This window comes from Drosophila ananassae, unplaced genomic scaffold, assembly GCF_017639315.1.
Source record: "Drosophila ananassae strain 14024-0371.13 unplaced genomic scaffold, ASM1763931v2 tig00000128, whole genome shotgun sequence".
Taxonomy (NCBI): Eukaryota; Metazoa; Arthropoda; class Insecta; order Diptera; family Drosophilidae; genus Drosophila; species Drosophila ananassae.
In genome coordinates, this window is record NW_025319124.1 from 155,559 (window position 1) to 175,751 (window position 20,193).

Below are 20,193 nucleotides of genomic sequence, written 5' to 3' on the forward strand. Positions count from 1 at the left end.
GAAAAAGATACACACCGTGGTGAAGTCGAGAATCAATGGTACCGAGTTTCCGTTCGACTTTTGGGTTTTGAAAACCATTTCAGGCTATCACCCTGCCCAGTCAGTGAACGTAAAAGATTGGACCCTACCAAAGAACTTGTCGTTAGCAGACCCATATTTTTACAAACCTTAGCGGATAGAAATGCTAATTGGAGCTGAGTCATTTTTCGAACTGTTGTCCGTTGGTCAAATAAAACAAGGTCCGAACCATCCCATCCTTCAAAAAACTCTCCTTGGGTGGATAGTATCGGGAAAATATCTGGCAAATTCCTCAACTCCTCCACAGCCGGTCTCTAGTCTGAAGTATCAAGAGGAAATTAAAAATGTTAGAAAAAATCTTGTTGTTAGCCCAAGCCTACAGACGCTAAGTCCGTTTGTCCATGAAACATCTCAGGCTGGACTTACCGTTTCGTTGTTGCGGGTCGGGGGGCGACTAGCTGATGCTCCTATTTCGTATGATGCCAAGTTTCCAGTATTGTTGACGAGCGCTCTCAATTTGTTCAGAGCTACGTCCGATACTTGCACGAGTCGAATTTTCATGTGGGTCCACGAGCACTGGTGAGTCTCTTGCGACAGCGCGTTTGGATAGTAAACGCGCAGGAAGTCTACAGTCAGATAGTGCGGTCATGCATATGCTGTTTTAAATGCAAGCCTCATCTGATGACTCAAATCATGGGAGATTTACCCTTAGATCGAGTTCGTGCTCTCCGCCCATTTTCCATATGTGGCGTGGATTTCTGTGGCCCTATTGAGACGACCTTGAAAATTCGAAGTAGGCCACCATACAAGTCCTACATTGCCCTGTTTGTTTGTTTTTCGTCTAAAGCAGTACATTTAGAAGTAGTTTCCGATTTGTCAACTGATTCCTTTCTATTGGCTTTTTCGTTGGGCGCCGAGGATGTCCGCAAATCGTGCACTGCGACAACGCGACGAACTTCGTCGGAGCGAGTCGCCACTTCGCGGCACTGCGGCACCAGATCAAGAGCGAAGCGGACGAGCTGCGGCAATACGCATCAAAAAAAGGATGCGTATTTGCGTTCATACCGCCGCGGGCTGCGCACATGGGCGGACTATGGGCGGACTAAGGTGTGAAGTCTGCAAAGCACCTTCTCCTACGAGCGGTGGGCAGCGCGAAGAGGAGCTGCAGACCGTCCTCGTTGGAGTCGAGGCCGTCCTGAACTCGAGGCCCCTAGGCGCCCTCAGTCAGGACCCAAGCGACGGCGAGGCGTTGACTCCCGGGCACCTGTTGACAGGCAGGCCGCTCATCGCCCCACCCGCACCGCGGACCTCGGACCAGCAGGGTCTAACGTGCTTGCGGCGATGGCGGCTTGTCTCGTCAATCAAGCAAACGTTTTGGCAGCGTTGGTCCCGGGAGTACGTCTTGGGCCTACAGGCGCGGTCGAAGTTGCAGCGGGAGCAGGAGGACGCCAGGAAGGGCGATCTGGTCCTGGTCGCCGAGGACAACCAGCCGCCCCAGCAGTAGATCACCGCCAGGGTCGTCGAGACTCACGCCGGCGCGGACGGAAGGGTCAGGGTCGCCGACGTCAGGACGAGTAGAGGAGCAGTGTTCAGGAGAGCAGTCCACAAGCTGGCAAGGTGTATAATGAATGTAGATAATTAAGTGGAATGTATGAAGTCTAGTATAAGTTAGTTTAGGGCGGAGCGGGAGCGCAAGTAAAGCTCTCACTTGCGCTCTCCCATGAATTCGCCCCGCTTCGCCGCACTAGATAAGCTAGGCTTAAGTTTTGTTGATATGAATAATAATCGAATTTATAACTTTGAAAAGAGTGCACGCATTTTTCGTTTTCGTTCGTCTTTTTTGCAATAATTTACTTCTACAGCCACCCTTTTGTCTTTCGGCTTTTTCGCGACGAGATAAACTAATCTCAATTAACATTTTGAATAATTATAAAATTGTAATGACTAATATTTTTTACAGTCCCCCTAGCCAGGATGCGTTGTTCCATATCCTTAACTCTATACTTTCCCAGCACTTGCAAAACCCTTCTCAGAAGTTCGATAAAAATGTTATAAAGCTATGCGAAAGTATGGTTACTACGGCTATTGCATTACATATGAAAGTTGCAGCTTCATTTCTACCTACTGCAATAAAGTTTCATTATAATTTTAATCTTCGAGACATAGCTAACATATTTACGGTAAGTAAGACATAATTTTTAAAATTTAACAATCATTACGCTAAATTAATTAAGGGTGTTTTATATGCAAACAACGAAACCTGCCCCAATGCTAATCAAATGATACGACTGTGGATTCACGAATGCTTTCGGGTATATGGTGATAAGCTTGTGGACTATACCGACATAAACAGCTTTAAGAAAATAGTTACGGATGTGGTACGAAAGGGAATTGAAGGTTTGAGTGAAGATATAATTTATGCTCAACCTAACATTTACTGCCATTTCGCAAAGGGACTAACGGACATAAAATACATGCCAGTCTCTGGATGGGATAGATTAAAATCTCTTTTAGATGAGGCTCAAGATCGCTATAATGATTATGTGGGCGCCATTAATCTAGTATTATTTGATGACGCTATGTCACATGTATGCCGAATCAGTCGCATTCTTGAGTCCTCTAGGGGATATGCGTTGCTTATTGGCGTAGGAGGCTCTGGGAAACAGTCATTGACTCGATTAGCATCTTTTATCTCATCACTGGATGTATTTCAGATTCAACTTACCAAGGATTACAGTGTGAATGACCTAAAGACCAATATTGCAACGTTATATATGAAGGCTGGAGTTAAAACAAGTGCATGTTGCTTTCTTATGACCGATTCAGAAGTAGCTCGAGAACAGTTTCTTGTATTGGTAAATGACCTCCTGGCCTCAGGTGATATTCACGAGCTCTTTCCCGATGATGAAGTAGAAAATATTGTTAATGCAGTGCGAAATGAGGTCAAGCAGCTTGGAATTATGGATAATCGTGAAAATTGTTGGAAATATTTTATTGAGAAGGTGCGAAGCCTTCTAAAGGTGGTTTTGTGTTTTTCTCCAGTTGGAGCGACTCTTCGTATACGTTCCCGTAAATTTCCGGCTCTGGTAAATTGCACCACCATTGATTGGTTTCACGAGTGGCCCCAGCAGGCACTTGAGTCAGTATCTCTAAGGTTTCTATCCGAAATAACTGTTTTGCCCAAGGAATTAGCATTTCCAGTATCCAATTTTATGGCATTCGTCCACAAAACTGTAAACGATATATCGAAGCTCTACTTAGCTAATGCCAAGCGTTACAACTACACAACTCCAAAGTCGTTTCTCGAGTTGATTGCGCTATATTCAAAATTGTTGCACGAAAAAGTGAAGGCTAATTTAGATCGCCGTTTGCGCTTAGAAAACGGACTTATAAAGTTGGCAAGTTGTACAAAAGAGGTAGATGCTTTGCAAGACGTACTTAAAGTTCAGGAAGTTGAGCTAAAAGTTAAAAACCAGGAAGCAGATAATTTAATTGTAGTTGTTGGTACAGAAAATGAGAAAGTTTCTAAAGAAAGAGCATTTGCTTCAAAGGAGGAAAAAAATGTCCGTCAAATTGAGGAAGATGTAACTGCAAAAGCCAAACTTTGTGAAGAAGATTTTCTTAAAGCCCAACCTGCCTTAATAGCTGCGCAAGAGGCGCTCAATACTTTAAATAAAAATAACTTAACTGAACTAAAATCATTCGGCTCGCCCCCGGATGCAGTAGTTAGTGTATGTGGTGCTGTTTTGGTTCTCTTTGCTAGTAAGGGAAAAATTCCAAAGGATCGAAGTTGGAAAGCTTGTAGGGTCCTTATGGGTAACGTAGATAAATTTCTTGATAATCTCATAAATTATGATAAGAAGCATATTCATCCAGATATAATTAAAGCACTTCAACCATATATATTGGATCCTGAGTTTAGTCCCGAAAAAATTTTAGCTAAATCCTCGGCTGCAGCAGGGTTATGCTCTTGGGTCATTAACATCAATAGGTTTTATGATGTTTATCTTATAGTTGAACCGAAAGAACGCGCACTTATGGAGTCAGAAAAGGAACTTAAAGATGCCCGTGACAAACTGACAGCTCTCAATCAACGACTTACGGAGTTAGAGGAGCAATTAAATGCTTTGCAGATGGAATATGATGAAGCTCTCGCAAAGAAACAGAAATGCCAGGACGAAGCTGATAAAACAGCATTCACTATCGACATAGCCAACCGACTAATCGGTGGACTGGCAAATGAAAAAATTCGTTGGATGGAATCGGTAAAAAGGTAAATAAAGCAAAATTTTTTAATTTTTCAATCGGTATAAGCGTCTATTAAAATCAGAATTAACAATAAGGTATTCTAAGAAAATTTCGAAATATCAAATAACGAAAAAAAGGCTAAACGGCTAAAATGAATTCTTATTCCCCGCCGAGAAGGCGGTGGGAAGTTTTTAAAAAGCAATATTTTTTGTTTTCGTGGTATTAATAAAAATTTAGATTTACGAGTAATCTTTTGCAAAATTTTGATAAATATTTAAGCAAACAGATTCATTTTTATTTGGTTAACAAACTAATTTAATAACAATTTTTGCCGAAGTATTTATCGAACTTGTGAAAACATTATTGGTGTTATTATTTTTGGAACAATAAAAATACTGCTGCCTAAAAACTTTACCCTTATCGGAAATTTAAGATCCCTACTATCTTCGTAAGATATTCTTAGAATTCCTTGTATATTTCGATTTTGGTGGACAAAATCACTCATTTACATATGATATATTATTTTTTTTATTTTAATATATATTTATTTTTTGAACTGAAGGATATGTTGTAGTCGTATATTTAACGGGGAGAAGGAATCAACTCCAACCGCATAAAGTATATCCATTCTTTATTTTTTTTGTTTTTTTTATTGAATCTTCTCTTTGAGAGACTAACAAGAGGTGTATCAAATCTTAAATTTGTAACTAACCTAACCGTCATGTTGACTGATAAAGAGTAAGCGGCCCTAAAAATCGATTGCTGGGTTGGTAGGTCGTTGCGTCGCAGGCGGGATTTGCTAGAAACCAGAGTCAATCCCTGAGCGAGGGGATTTGGGTGCTAAGACAGTTTTTCTTTGTAGGACTATTTTTGCTTCTGAACTTCGTCATTTACTGCGAGGATGCCCAGATCCCGGTGGATGTTTTCGTTGCGAACATACCAAGGTGCCCCAGTGAGAGATCTCAAGACTTTTGATTGTGGGCGCTGTATGATGTCTATGTTGCTGCTTGCGTTCCCCCACAGCTGGGAGCCATACGTCCAGATTGGCTTTAGGACTGAATTGTAAAGTAGTAGCTGGTGGCTTTCAGTTTTATAGGTGCACCTTCTTGAATTCGATGTGCTTACGCCAGGTTAGTCGTCTAAGATACGTTACTTCGTTAGCTTGAGTGATCTGCATACCGTTAGTGAAAGCGGAGGGCATGTTTGTCTATTAAGAGTAAACGTTACATGTTTACACTTTTGTTCGTTTATTTTAATGCGCCAATCAGGCAGCCATCTTTCCACTACTATTAGATGATTATCCAGTTGGTTTGTAGCTTGCGTTGGAAATCTGGAGCGACTAAGGATAGCGGCGAACGTTGACGTTGTTAGTTGTGCGTTTGTGTGAATATTCGCAGTATACAAAACATATAGATACGGGCCGAGTGCTCTTCCTTGTGGAACTCCAGCTACGATGTTGTAGTCGCCCGAAGTAGCTGCGTTGCATCTCACGGAAAATACCCTATTATAGAGGTATGATTCCAGTAGCTTGTGGGCGTATGTTGACAAATACGTTTTAATTTTGTGCATGAGTTCATTAAGCCAAACCTGGTCGAAAGCTACAAATCTAAACGTCTAAAAAATAGCGACACAGAATTCTCGCTGTTTGAATGCTGAGCGTATTTCGGATGGAGTCATTATTCATTATGATCAATATGATCATTATGTTCATTATGATCATTTTAATGATAGATTTCTTCCACTTTTTTGGGAAATAGCCAAGATTAATGATACCATTAAATAGTTAGCAGACGACCTCTATAAGTCCCTCTGGAAGTTCGATCAGCATCTTTGGCGTCAGTAGATCACCACCGAAAGTTTTTTTTGGTTTTAGCCCTGTTATGACTTTTTCGTTCGGCCGGAATGAAGGTGCAGTTGACTGGGGGTAGCCTCTGGCTGAATGACTGGCAAAGGGAATGAATTGGAGGTAGGGTTTGGCTGGAAGACACTTTCGAGATGTGTAGCGAATGTTTCGGTCTTCGACGCTGCGATCCCAGCTTCCCGAAGAGTTTCTTATCGGGGTGGTCGTTTTGATTGGGGCGCTAAGATTTGGGTGGGCCCTCCACATAGGATACTTTGTGCTTGTTGGTAAAAGATTCTGGATGTACCTCAGCTGGGACTTTTCTGGTGATCCGCGGTTTTGCCAATTACGACGCGTGCGCCTCTCTTCGCGCACGAGCTGTTCGATTTGCTGATTCGATTTGTGGTATTTGTTTCGGTCTACTTCTTTCCCTTGAGAATTTTAGGTGCCGCAACGAATACTTCTTCCAGGGCCCTCGTAGTGTAATCGATGTCCGATTCCATGTTAAACTCCGCGGAGAGTTCTATGTGGGCCCTCACGTACTTTTTGTATTTAAGCCAGATCGTTTATGGCGATGTCAGGCTGAGGGGGTGTTCGGTTATTTCTGGGATTTGAAGAAGCATTAAAAGCACAGGCGAGTGGTCTAATTATAAGTCAGAGACTGATTTGGCACTTATTAGATTGGAAGGTATGTTTTTTGTTACCGTAAAATCAATAAGGTCTAGGAGCTTGCGTGGGTCGGTTGGCCAGTATGTGGGACTTCCAGGGAAATCACAGTCCAGTTTATTTCTCACATTTATAATTGCATTGTATTGCATATATTATAATTGCATATATTCTTAATTAGAATCAAGAACCGACACAATGATCTCTTGACGGTCAATCCGAATCTATCTATGTGGATCTCAGAGGCTATCAGACTTAATCAGAGATAGAGCTATAAGATTGTTGTAATACCTCGTTTTCGCAGAAGCCGCAAGAGAAAGAAGTGGGTGCTATTCAGTCAGGTCGCCAATTCAACACAACTACAATGCAATGGAAGATTCGTACGTACAGGCTAGAGACTGGAGAGGAAGCTGTCTCATCAACCCGAGCTGCTGAGCGCAGTATTTGGCCATTATAAGGAAGTTAACCTAAGTCCTGGTTCCGCCACAGTTGCATCGGTATTGCAAATATTTTCTGCCAACATCACTATGTGCTAATAATGGTCAGCACCGTGACGAAACATACGGTGGTGTTTGATGGGTCCGCGCAGGTTATTCCTAGATTCTTGGCTGGGCCAAAGCTTATTCACATCCTGCTCAGGATACGTTCGCAATCAGTAGCGCTGACTGACGTCTGTAAAAGGTACCTTTGTTTTTGATAAATATTTAAGCAAACAGATTCATTTTTATTTGGTTAACAAACTAATTTAATAACAATTTTTGCCGAAGTATTTATCGAACTTGTGAAAACATTATTGGTGTTATTATTTTTGGAACAATAAAAATACTGCTGCCTAAAAACTTTACCCTTATCGGAAATTTAAGATCCCTACTATCTTCGTAAGATATTCTTAGAATTCCTTGTATATTTCGATTTTGGTGGACAAAATCACTCATTTACATATGATATATTATTTTTTTTATTTTAATATATATTTATTTTTTGAACTGAAGGATATGTTGTAGTCGTATATTTAACGGGGAGAAGGAATCAACTCCAACCGCATAAAGTATATCCATTCTTTATTTTTTTTGTTTTTTTTATTGAATCTTCTCTTTGAGAGACTAACAAGAGGTGTATCAAATCTTAAATTTGTAACTAACCTAACCGTCATGTTGACTGATAAAGAGTAAGCGGCCCTAAAAATCGATTGCTGGGTTGGAAGGTCGTTGCGTCGCAGGCGGGATTTGCTAGAAACCAGAGTCAATCCCTGAGCGAGGGGATTTGGGTGCTAAGACAGTTTTTCTTTGTAGGACTATTTTTGCTTCTGAACTTCGTCATTTACTGCGAGGATGCCCAGATCCCGGTGGATGTTTTCGTTGCGAACATACCAAGGTGCCCCAGTGAGAGATCTCAAGACTTTTGATTGTGGGCGCTGTATGATGTCTATGTTGCTGCTTGCGTTCCCCCACAGCTGGGAGCCATACGTCCAGATTGGCTTTAGGACTGAATTGTAAAGTAGTAGCTGGTGGCTTTCAGTTTTATAGGTGCACCTTCTTGAATTCGATGTGCTTACGCCAGGTTAGTCGTCTAAGATACGTTACTTCGTTAGCTTGAGTGATCTGCATACCGTTAGTGAAAGCGGAGGGCATGTTTGTCTATTAAGAGTAAACGTTACATGTTTACACTTTTGTTCGTTTATTTTAATGCGCCAATCAGGCAGCCATCTTTCCACTACTATTAGATGATTATCCAGTTGGTTTGTAGCTTGCGTTGGAAATCTGGAGCGACTAAGGATAGCGGCGAACGTTGACGTTGTTAGTTGTGCGTTTGTGTGAATATTCGCAGTATACAAAACAGATAAATACGGGCCGAGTGCTCTTCCTTGTGGAACTCCAGCTACGATGTTGTAGTCGCCCGAAGTAGCTGCGTTGCATCTCACGGAAAATACCCTATTATAGAGGTATGATTCCAGTAGCTTGTGGGCGTATGTTGACAAATACGTTTTAATTTTGTGCATGAGTTCATTAAGCCAAACCTGGTCGAAAGCTACAAATCTAAACGTCTAAAAAATAGCGACACAGAATTCTCGCTGTTTGAATGCTGAGCGTATTTCGGATGGAGTCATTATTCATTATGATCAATATGATCATTATGTTCATTATGATCATTTTAATGATAGATTTCTTCCACTTTTTTGGGAAATAGCCAAGATTAATGATACCATTAAATAGTTAGCAGACGACCTCTATAAGTCCCTCTGGAAGTTCGATCAGCATCTTTGGCGTCAGTAGATCACCACCGAAAGTTTTTTTTGGTTTTAGCCCTGTTATGACTTTTTCGTTCGGCCGGAATGAAGGTGCAGTTGACTGGGGGTAGCCTCTGGCTGAATGACTGGCAAAGGGAATGAATTGGAGGTAGGGTTTGGCTGGAAGACACTTTCGAGATGTGTAGCGAATGTTTCGGTCTTCGACGCTGCGATCCCAGCTTCCCGAAGAGTTTCTTATCGGGGTGGTCGTTTTGATTGGGGCGCTAAGATTTGGGTGGGCCCTCCACATAGGATACTTTGTGCTTGTTGGTAAAAGATTCTGGATGTACCTCAGCTGGGCATTTTCTGGTGATCCGCGGTTTTGCCAATTACGACGCGTGCGCCTCTCTTCGCGCACGAGCTGTTCGATTTGCTGATTCGATTTGTGGTATTTGTTTCGGTCTACTTCTTTCCCTTGAGAATTTTAGGTGCCGCAACGAATACTTCTTCCAGGGCCCTCGTAGTGTAATCGATGTCCGATTCCATGTTAAACTCCGCGGAGAGTTCTATGTGGGCCCTCACGTACTTTTTGTATTTAAGCCAGATCGTTTATGGCGATGTCAGGCTGAGGGGGTGTTCGGTTATTTCTGGGATTTGAAGAAGCATTAAAAGCACAGGCGAGTGGTCTAATTATAAGTCAGAGACTGATTTGGCACTTATTAGATTGGAAGGTATGTTTTTTGTTACCGTAAAATCAATAAGGTCTAGGAGCTTGCGTGGGTCGGTTGGCCAGTATGTGGGACTTCCAGGGAAATCACAGTCCAGTTTATTTCTCACATTTATAATTGCATTGTATTGCATATATTATAATTGCATATATTCTTAATTAGAATCAAGAACCGACACAATGATCCCTTGACGGTCAATCCGAATCTATCTATGTGGATCTCAGAGGCTATCAGACTTAATCAGAGATAGAGCTATAAGATTGTTGTAATACCTCGTTTTCGCAGAAGCCGCAAGAGAAAGAAGTTGGTTGCTATTCAGTCAGGTCGCCAATTCAACACAACTACAATGCAATGGAAGATTCGTACGTACAGGCTAGAGACTGGAGAGGAAGCTGTCTCATCAACCCGAGCTGCTGAGCGCAGTATTTGGCCATTATAAGGAAGTTAACCTAAGTCCTGGTTCCGCCACAGTTGCATCGGTATTGCAAATATTTTCTGCCAACATCACTATGTGCTAATAATGGTCAGCACCGTGACGAAACATACGGTGGTGTTTGATGGGTCCGCGCAGGTTATTCCTAGATTCTTGGCTGGGCCAAAGCTTATTCACATCCTGCTCAGGATACGTTCGCATTCAGTAGCGCTGACTGACGTCTGTAAAAGGTACCTTTGTGTAAGGATATATCGTCCGGTGCATAACCTGTTGTCTATTTTCCAAGAGCTGACGTCCAATGCAAAATTGGTCTGAAGGTCAGTGATGTTGAGGCTACGATCGCAGTTAATTGCGCAGAGTAGTCAGAGCATTGGGATTGCAAGCTGACTTGTACAGAAACCACATCTGTAGAGAACTCTGCGCCTCCTATACCGGATACAGTGTCCGGAGACCTTATCTTCCGCAGCTGCAGTTGGTCCGCCAGCCTTGAAATGACTAGATGCACCTGCGAGCCAGAATCGAGCAGCGTTCGGTAGGGCAGTAGAACTCCGAAGCGGTTCCCGACCAGAATAGAGGTAGTGTCTAGCAGCACCCCATCACCAAAACGATCCTTAGCGACGAGAGAATTTACGGCGGAAGACGCTGAACGAAAAGCAGCGTCGCTAGATACGGAAGCCTCGGGAAAGGAATGTTGGCCTAGAGCTGGCGAATTGCCACCAAAATGCAGCAGACTATGATACCTGCATCCACATGTACGGCAGCTTGACGCATTGCAATGCCGAGATAGGTGCCTAAATCCAAGGCACTTAGGCATAAATCCAATCGCCTAATTTCGCCTAATAAACCAAATCAATTGAATAAATTGTATTCATACATGGAAACCGAAAAGTACTTGTTTTTTATTAATGCCAAGATTTGGAACATTAAATAAATCTCCCGAAAACTCTCGGTAACTAAACATTGGTGAACCCTGACGTGATTATGCTTAGGAAAATAAATTGTTGAATTTTTTTCCATTGATAAATTTAGCTGCTCGGTTTAGAATATATAAACATAAACAAATAAACAAATTAAAACATTAAAAAACATAATTCGGTTTGTGATTTGTGCGCGCAATATTAACATCTGTTGACATACATACATACGCTGTTTGCAGAGTGCTACAATGGCTACAATGGACAAATAAACGAACTAAAATACATTTTTTGTTGCGTAAGTGAAACCGTTTTTTGAGTGCGCCTCTACTGGAGGGAAGTTATTCCAGTTAGTCCGCCCAGTGTAAGACAGACGCAGCGTGGATTTTAGGCGGGGTAGAGGGACCAAGGAGAAGTGGGACATCCTTCGAAGCGGCGTCGATGGGGATATACCGCCCCTGCTCGGTCGCCAGGGTGTACCGCAGCGGCCGTGGGGTTGGCATTCAGTCCGATCCGTGACCTTGTACACCTTGTCCGCCACTCTCTCGAAGGGTCCTTCTCGGGTGCGCCTAAATGCATGCTCCTCTATGCTCTATGCTCGGTATATGTAATGTGGTATATGTAATGGATCTAGCTTGACTTTTTCACTAACTTTAAACTTTAACGCATAACAATATCGGCATATAGTCGCCATTGGTGTAATATCTAAGTTTTCATTATCACTGGGATCATATTGGAATTACGATTGTATGATGCCAATGATCTTCGTGTCCTCCCGCGTTGTCTCAATCGGCCGTTTTCTCTTATTATGTTTTGTCTTTTTGTGAATACTCGTGTTGCTAGCTTATATGTCTTGTGCGGCGGCCGATGTTCACACGTCGTCACAGGAGACGCGACGCCAAAACCTCTGGTCTGCCATAAGACGCTCTGGGAGCTATCCGAAAGGTTGCAAAAAACAGTTCGTTACATCTGGCGCCCAAACTACGTGATTGCTTAAGAGTCTAGAAGTAACGCAGCTTCAAGATGGGGAAAAAGAATTGGATTTACGCCCTTCGCAAGGAGGAGTTGTGCGAAGTGTTCAGAGAGCTCGGTCTCCCAGCAGAAGGAACAGTAGAGAACATGAGGGCACTTGTTGCAAGGTGGCTCGACGAGACGATGGACGATGAAGTGATAGCGGTCACTCTCGGATTTGAGGAGAAATACACGCAGAGGTACACGCGAAGAAGCTCATTCAAAGTCTGGCAGTACCAGAATTGAAAAGCATAAGGATCATGGAGCCACAAGGGCAGAAGCCAGTCCCGGTGTAGGTTGAGTAGGGAGTGGTCGTTCCGATTCGACGGAACAGGAGATCCTCTCGAGTTCGTGGACCGAATAGCATGGTCCGCTAAAACTTACGGGTTGGAAATAAACACAATCCGGATGGCGATGCCAGAATTACTCCAGGGCAGAGCGCAAAGACGGTTCATAATGAACGATGAGGAGTGGCCTACATGGAAGGAGTTTAGAAGTTTTTTTGAAAAATTGGCAGACCAGGTTCGGCAGCGGAAACAGCAACGATGGACCTACAGACGCTAATGAAGCCACTTGGAAAGTCCACGAAGGAGGTCATTGAAAGGCTGGTGGGGAACTGCATGCTGTGCATGAAAATGTTCATGAGGCCATACGTTGGCCATAGTTGGCCAACGGGAGCCACACAGAGACTCAAGTGGTACTCCAGACAACAGTAAGCTTTGGAAAAAACAAGGAAAAAAATTTGAATATGTTGTGTTGCCAGGCATGGGAGACAGCGCGGTGCTTGGATGGGATTTTCTCGCAGAATTCGGAACAACAATAAACTGCGCAGGCCAGCAAGTCACGATTCCGAGAAGAGAAAGATGCCTGGAAGATAGGCTGTTCATAGCCATAACTGGACCATCGGAGGAATGGGAGAGAAAATAACACAGCATAGGATCACGATGAAGGACGGCATCCCAATAAAGCAAAGATATTATCCAAAGAACCCCAAAATACAGGAGGAGATCAACAGGGCGAGCCTTCAAATAGCGCTTACAGCTCACCCATCGTCATGGTAAAGAAAAAGACGGGTCAATGGAGAATGTGCGTGGACTTCCGACAAATAAACGCAAAGTCAATAAAGGGTGCGTACTAGACATCTGCATGATTACATTCATAACATACGTCTAATAGAGTACATTCGAATCGAATAGAATGGAGTGAGTGGAATGTTGGAAATGAAATGAAATTGTATGAATGTAAGCTTAGGTTCCTCTCGTAATTTGAGACTTCAAACGAAATGACAGGGACTAAACGAAACGAAAAGTGAATTGAGAAATATGTCAATATCATGTATACCCGAATCCTTCCAGTTGTTTCTTATCATTCTGAGAGCTGCTACAAATTTGTCTACAAATTTTTTTAAAATTATTTAAAAATTGTTTTTAACTTAATATTAAAAAAAAACAAGAGGTGCAAAAAAAAGACGGAAATATGGACAACCAATTTATAAAAGAAGCCGACGAGCCTGTATGCATATATATGTAGACCTAGTTTTTTAAAGTTTGGTTTTTAGGTTATTATTTCGATGTCCCCAAATTTGAGACAATACAAGACAAGGTGGAACAAGAAATTTCTGGATATTCCAATATTAAGGTTGCATGCACTCTTGATTTTAATGCTTTAGCTTGGTGGCATTTAAATAAGCAATTTTTTCCGCTACTGCACAAAACAAGCTGCAAAATATTTTGCATTCCAGCGAGAAGCGCGGCTTCGGAACGGACCTTTTCAAACGCAAGAAATTTGATAACAGAAGCGTTGTCAAATAGCCACTAACTCTGAAAATATTGCCAAATTAATGTTTTTGCATTCCAATTTAAATTAGATATAAATTCGCTGCATTTAATTTGTTTTTTTATTTCCTTTTATTTACATTTACAACTCGAATCATTTGAATGAAACGTCTCTGTTTTCAACGTTCTCAATTCACTCAATTCGTTTCCTTCTACCAAATGATTGTGCAAATGACTGTGCTCTCAAATTCACTCAATTCATTTTTAGCATTGTGCATTTGAATGTGGGTTTTATGCCACTCATGCAGATGTCTAGTGCGTACCCAATGCCACGGATAAACTATATACTGGAACAATTGATGGAGGCAAAATTTTTCAGCAGCCTCGACCTTAAAGACGGCTATTAGCAAATCCCACTGGAGGAAGGGAGCAGGAAATACACGGCCTTTATGGTACCAGGGAAACCAGGCGTATCAGGATGACATCATCGTGATCGGACGCACGAGGGAGGAGCATATGGCGAATTTAAAGGAAGTATTCCGTAGACTGAAGGCGGCAAATTTGAGGATAAACACGGACAAGTGCCAATTCTTCAGTGAAGAGCTATTGTACCTTGGCCGCCTATGCCAGTCGAACGTTGATAGGCGCGGAGAAGAATTACTCGGCAACCGAGAAGGAGTACCTAGCAATAATATAGGCAATTCGGCAGATGAGACCATACCTGGAAGGGTACCAATTCGACGTGATCACGGATGATATGGCGCTGAAAAGGGTAAATAACATAACGAGCCCACTTGGAAGGATCGCAAGATGGGTCTTCGAGTTGCAACAATATGATTATGTTATCAGCTAAAGAAAAGGCAAGCTGAATGAAGTTGCAGATACAGTTTCCCGACAGCCGTTAGTAGAAATGTTGAGGAGTGCCACAGCAAGCAAAGTCGTGGAGTGCGTTTGGATAATCGCACTAAAAAGGAAAATACGAAAAAATCCACAGAAATTTCTAGAGTACGTAGGAGAGGCAGGCCTGGTTTTAGAAGTAGCATCATGGAAGCTGTGTGTGCCGATGGATATGAGCCAGCAGGTGCTAAAGGAGAACCACGACTAACCGACAGCGGGACATCTAGGCGGAAGGAAAATAGTACATTTAGTACAAATGCGAAAATAGTCGCAGGGTACTTCTGCCCAGGGATGCAAAGGAACATAAGGAAGTATGTCAGAAAGTGTCAGAAATGATCGACCGGTTTTCCAAATTAATAGAAATGGTCCCAATGCGGAAAGCCACAACGGAGACGCTGCAGAAGGCAATTCACGAAAGGATTATTGCGAGATACGGGGTGCCAAAGGCGATGGTGACAGACAATGGTGTTAACCTGTAGGAGCTTCAAAAAATTTCTCGAGGAGCTCGGAGTTTGTCATCAGTTTACCGCACCATACACGCCACCGGAAAACCCTACAGAAGGGGCAAATAAGACGGTTAAGACGATGATCGCGCAGTTTGCAGGCAATTACCAAAGGACATGGGACGAACACTGGCCAGAATTAATGCTGGCAGTGAACTCAAGCGTGTCAGACTCCACGGGATACTCGCCATGATTCGTAACCCAAGGCAGAGAGCCAAGAATGCCAAAGGCAATATTCGACAAAGGGGCATTGGGGACAGGAGAGGCACAAGCCACTCCCTCAGAAAATGCCGCGCAAGCTCGGCACTACAACCTGAGGAAGCGGGAGTGGAGCCCGAAGATGGGAGACACAGTGTGGGCAAAGGAACATCATTTGTACGACGCCCATGTACGACGGGCCGTACACGGTGGTGAAACAAAAAATATATATATATACGTATAGTAGGGAAATGTAGGTTTTAGGAGGCTGCAAAAAAAAAAAATAATAATAAAAATAAAAGAAGAAAAAAAACAAAATTAAATTTAAAAAAAAAAACAAGAAAAAAAATAGATATATATCAAGAAAGGAAAGCTAACTTTGGGCGGAGGCAAAGTTGATACACCCTTGCAGTTGAGTCGCAGTCATCGAAGTTATGGCATTTCCGATCAATCAGTTATATGGAAGCTATAGGATACAGTCGACCGATCCCGGCCGTTCCGACTTTTATACTACCTGCAAGAAAAATAAGGATGTGTGCCAAGTTTCAACTCGATAGCTTTAAAACTGAGAGACTAGCTTGCGTAGAAACCGACAGACATATAGACTCAGGAGGTGATCCTGGTGAACCATTCACACGCCTTTATCGACGGCAGTAGACGTAAACATCAAACCCCATTTGCTCCAAATTCATAAACAAGTGCCCATCCTGGGAACCTACATGTCAGCATGAAACTCTGACCAATCAAAACTATTCAACCAAAGTCCATCTATGCTGCTAGCGTCGCTGTCACCGATAAAAGCTATAGTTATAAGAAAATTGAATTTGTAAAATCAGTTTGTATTCAACGATCAATTTAATAGGATATCTTAATAACTCACTCTTGATATTTAAAATAAAATTTATTTGTATTTAAAATCGGAAATTAAAACATATAATTGGCGCAATCGGTAGAATACAATTATCCTCGCGTGGTAAAAGTATCGAACTAAATGCACCGCGAATTTATTGTATCCGTAAAACGAATCTATAAACATTTCCCAACATTAGTGAAATCACGAATGTGGATTTCTAATGTCTATTTGAAAGAAACAAATAAAATACAATTATTAATACAATCGATTAATCGAATTAATAAAAACTTTAAAATGGAATTTGAACAAGCATCCACATCAGCTGCTGCAAGGCACATACTGTCTGACAGCAATATGATTCATTTCTTCATGCAACTAAAACAAATTGATAAATTTGATGGTGACACAATGTATTTAGCACTATTTATATAAAGTGTTGATAACTTGATTACCCAATAAAAAACAACATCGTCTACTCAGAATGAAATAACTCAGAATGAAAAAATATCCAAACAATGTATTTAGCACTATTTATATAAAGTGTTGATAACTTGATTACCCAATAAAAAACAACATCGTCTACTCAGAATGAAATATTCAAGGAGCTATCCTGAACCTCATCATTGGACCTGCACGTACAATTCTTCCTAGGAATTCAACTCAGGACAGGAATGAATTAAGAACGTTACTCATCAAAACCCCCACATCTCATGATCATGGATTTACATAAAATTAAATATCAAAATAGTTTACGTAAGTTTATTGATGAATTAGATAAACAAACAAGCAACATTTTTAATAAGTTAAGTCTGGATAATAATGCAGCAAACACTTTTATACTTTCGAGAGTATTAGGTGATCATATAGCAGATGTAATTCGTGAAAATTTCCATTACGAGTGTACATATCTATATGCAAATACGATATATCAACTCCAACTAAATTAAAACAAGCTGCTCAAGCTGTAGGTCTTTATGATGATGATGATATAATTAATTCCGAAGTGTTGAAAATCGATATAATATATGGCACTAATGCTAATAATTCTAATAATAATCAAAGGGACAGAAACCAAAATTCCAATCAGAATGTAGGAATCAACAGGAGTCAAAATTATAATAACCGTGGTACATATAATTATCAACAAAGACAAAATACTTTTGATTCAAATAGAAATTTTAATTCAAACTATAATAATAATTATAGATACTCTCAAAATCCTTCAGGTCAAAATTCTCCAAACTAAAATCGATCTGTTAATGATCCTCAAAAACTATCAGATCAACAGAATAGACCGAAACACAACAGCAATAAAAATAAAAATTGATAATAGACCATGCATTTGCCTTATTGACACAGGTTCCAGTATAAGTTTAATAAATGAAAATTTTCTAAAATATCCAATTAAAGAGAAAAATATTGTTAAGAGGAGCCCTTTAAATAATGGTGTTACTCCAATGAGTTCCGTTTAAAAACTGTTTTTATTTCTTACACTTCTCTTACAAGAAACATACATGAAAATCTTAAATCTATTTAAAACTACTTATCAACGGACAGCACGCTGACATGCTATGTGCCCCACAAGTGCACCAAATAAATATTTGGTTAGACTGCAGGAGATCGTTTTTCAAACCATGCTGTTAATCATTTATTCCCATGGATCCGATCTCTTACATTCTATGTTTGGAATTCTTATCATGTTCAATGCTTGAACATTCTGCAAAGGGCCACAAAAAAGGTCTACATTTTATATATATTTTAAATTCATTATATTGTCGTTTGATAACACTTGATAGCGGACTGTATATGTATATGTGTACTTTTGTTTTCATAAATTTCTTTTCTTCAATATTAGAAAATTATTATTATTATAATTGTTTGATAACAATATGTTGCTAATTATATAATTCTATTTCATATTTTTAAATATTTTAACATTGTTTAAGTTATTTTATTAGCTCCCATGTTCAACTTAATGTTTGAACATCCTGCAAGGGACCACAAAAGTGCTTGACTTGTGTTTAAATTTTAAATTAATTATTATTTTCATTCGATTTTTTAGTGGACTGTAATATATATATATTTTTTTTTTGTTTTTAGGGGACATCTTGAAAACTTTTTGTTTTTTTTTTAGGTATAGCTGTTCTTTTTTGTGTTATATTTTATTTTTACTGTTATGTATAAAACCATAACATTATACAATAAACATATAAAATAGTCGATATTTTTCAAATTTAAATTTTGTGCTTTCAAATCTTCTCTTTGTTTGGCCAGGTGAGCTATTTCTGCTGTATGATTCATAACAGGAGGCTTTAGAGGGTCCCAAGCAATTCTCGGAATCTCGTTATTTCTCCTATATAAGCCGAAGCTAATGCTTCTTGACTTTCCGTTTTAATAATATGCTGAGCAATTAGAATTTTATCATCGGTCCAAGCTGTGCATTCTGAACTGATTGTTAATATGCCTTGCTCCGGCAAATCAATGATCTGGATTTTGGAGTGGCCACATTGGAGCCTCAACTTAGTGTTTGCCTCAACTTTAAATAACCAACTACTTTTTTTTTCTAATTTTGGCAAAACGATTGCGTTTGTGCTCACTTCTTTTGAATATTTAATATTATTCTTGATTGTCTATTTTAATTTGTGATTTGAAACACAGGCACCTGTTGCTGATACTCCACTTATTTCAGTGTGCGCTTTTATTTGACAACTTAAGTTTTTGTGCCGCTTGTTCAGAAATTAGAGTGCTTTGTGACCCATTGTCAATCAATGCTCTAAATTTACCTCCCGAATTTACCATCTTGACCTTTAATCTGAATATATCCGTGGCCAACAACGCTGGTTCAGAGGTCATGCATGTTGTCATATATGTATACTTAAAATAAAACCTACAATCTCTTCTCTTATACTAACGTTACCAGACTGTTGAGCTATCAGCGTTTTGATAGCTACCGAATTAATAAAGACTTCACAATTCAATTTCAATAATTTTATTGGGTCAATTTAACCCCAAATCAACGGCAGCGGCCGATCCCAACAAAACCGAATATACAAGTCCATAAACCTAAGAGCTTGCGTAGAAGCTCCACCAAAGCTCCCAAAGTGCATGCGCTACAAAAGAACAACAAAGCGCATGCGAATCTGGGAGAAACAAAGAATATGGTACAGCTGATAACGGGCAATTAGTGGACCGCTGCGGCTAGTTACACTGGGAGACATAAATTGAAATAATTATGTTATTTGATGCTGACACAAGTCCCAACATCCCCCCGTTGAATTTCATCTTTCAACAAAAAATCCTTAGGGGCATGGGACAGCTTCATCACATAATGTTGCTGATGATCTCAAGGTCCAAAATTCTCAGTTGCAGGCTGCCGTGTCTATCCAGATCCAGAGAGCGCTCGAGCCAGGCGTCAATAGAGTGGCAAGAGTGGAAGGAAACTTCTTTCCGAAATTGCGCGTCGGCGCACCTTTCGATTGCAGGATCGGGAGCCTTCACGGCTGGAGCAGCAGCCACCTTGGCAGCTGCAGACGGCGGCAGCAGCGATGCGGACGACCTCCCCCCATTGGAAGGGTGCAGGCTAGAGTCCAGAATGGAGTCAGACCTGGGCGCTGACTTAATCGGCAACGGTGGTAATAAACCAAATCCCGGGCCAGATGCGGGATTAAGAACAGCAGCTTTAGAAAATCCATCGCAGACAACTGCCAGATGCGATGTGGAAATAGCGACCACGGGGGGAGCGGTGGATAGCAGGGGCACTGATGAGACGCAATTGGACCCGTCCTGGCTATCATGATCGTTGCTCAGGTTTCGCTCCAAGTTCAAATCCTGAAAACCCGATTGGATGTCGCGGTCCAGCGAAGAATCCTGACTGCATGAGCG

At 41.1% G+C, this 20,193-nt stretch overlaps 1 protein-coding gene across 1 annotated transcript in view; it reads left to right on the forward strand.

Annotated features, from left to right (window-relative positions):
* The window catches only part of LOC6503350 (dynein beta chain, ciliary), a 316,566-nt gene that overhangs the window by 131,924 nt on the left and 164,449 nt on the right, over positions 1–20,193 (forward strand). Inside the window, exons 9-10 of the mRNA XM_044718175.1 lie at positions 1,979–2,198; positions 2,253–4,291. Coding sequence (XP_044574110.1) covers positions 1,979–2,198; positions 2,253–4,291 — 2,259 coding nt within the window. The remainder of the gene's footprint in view (positions 1–1,978; positions 2,199–2,252; positions 4,292–20,193) is intronic.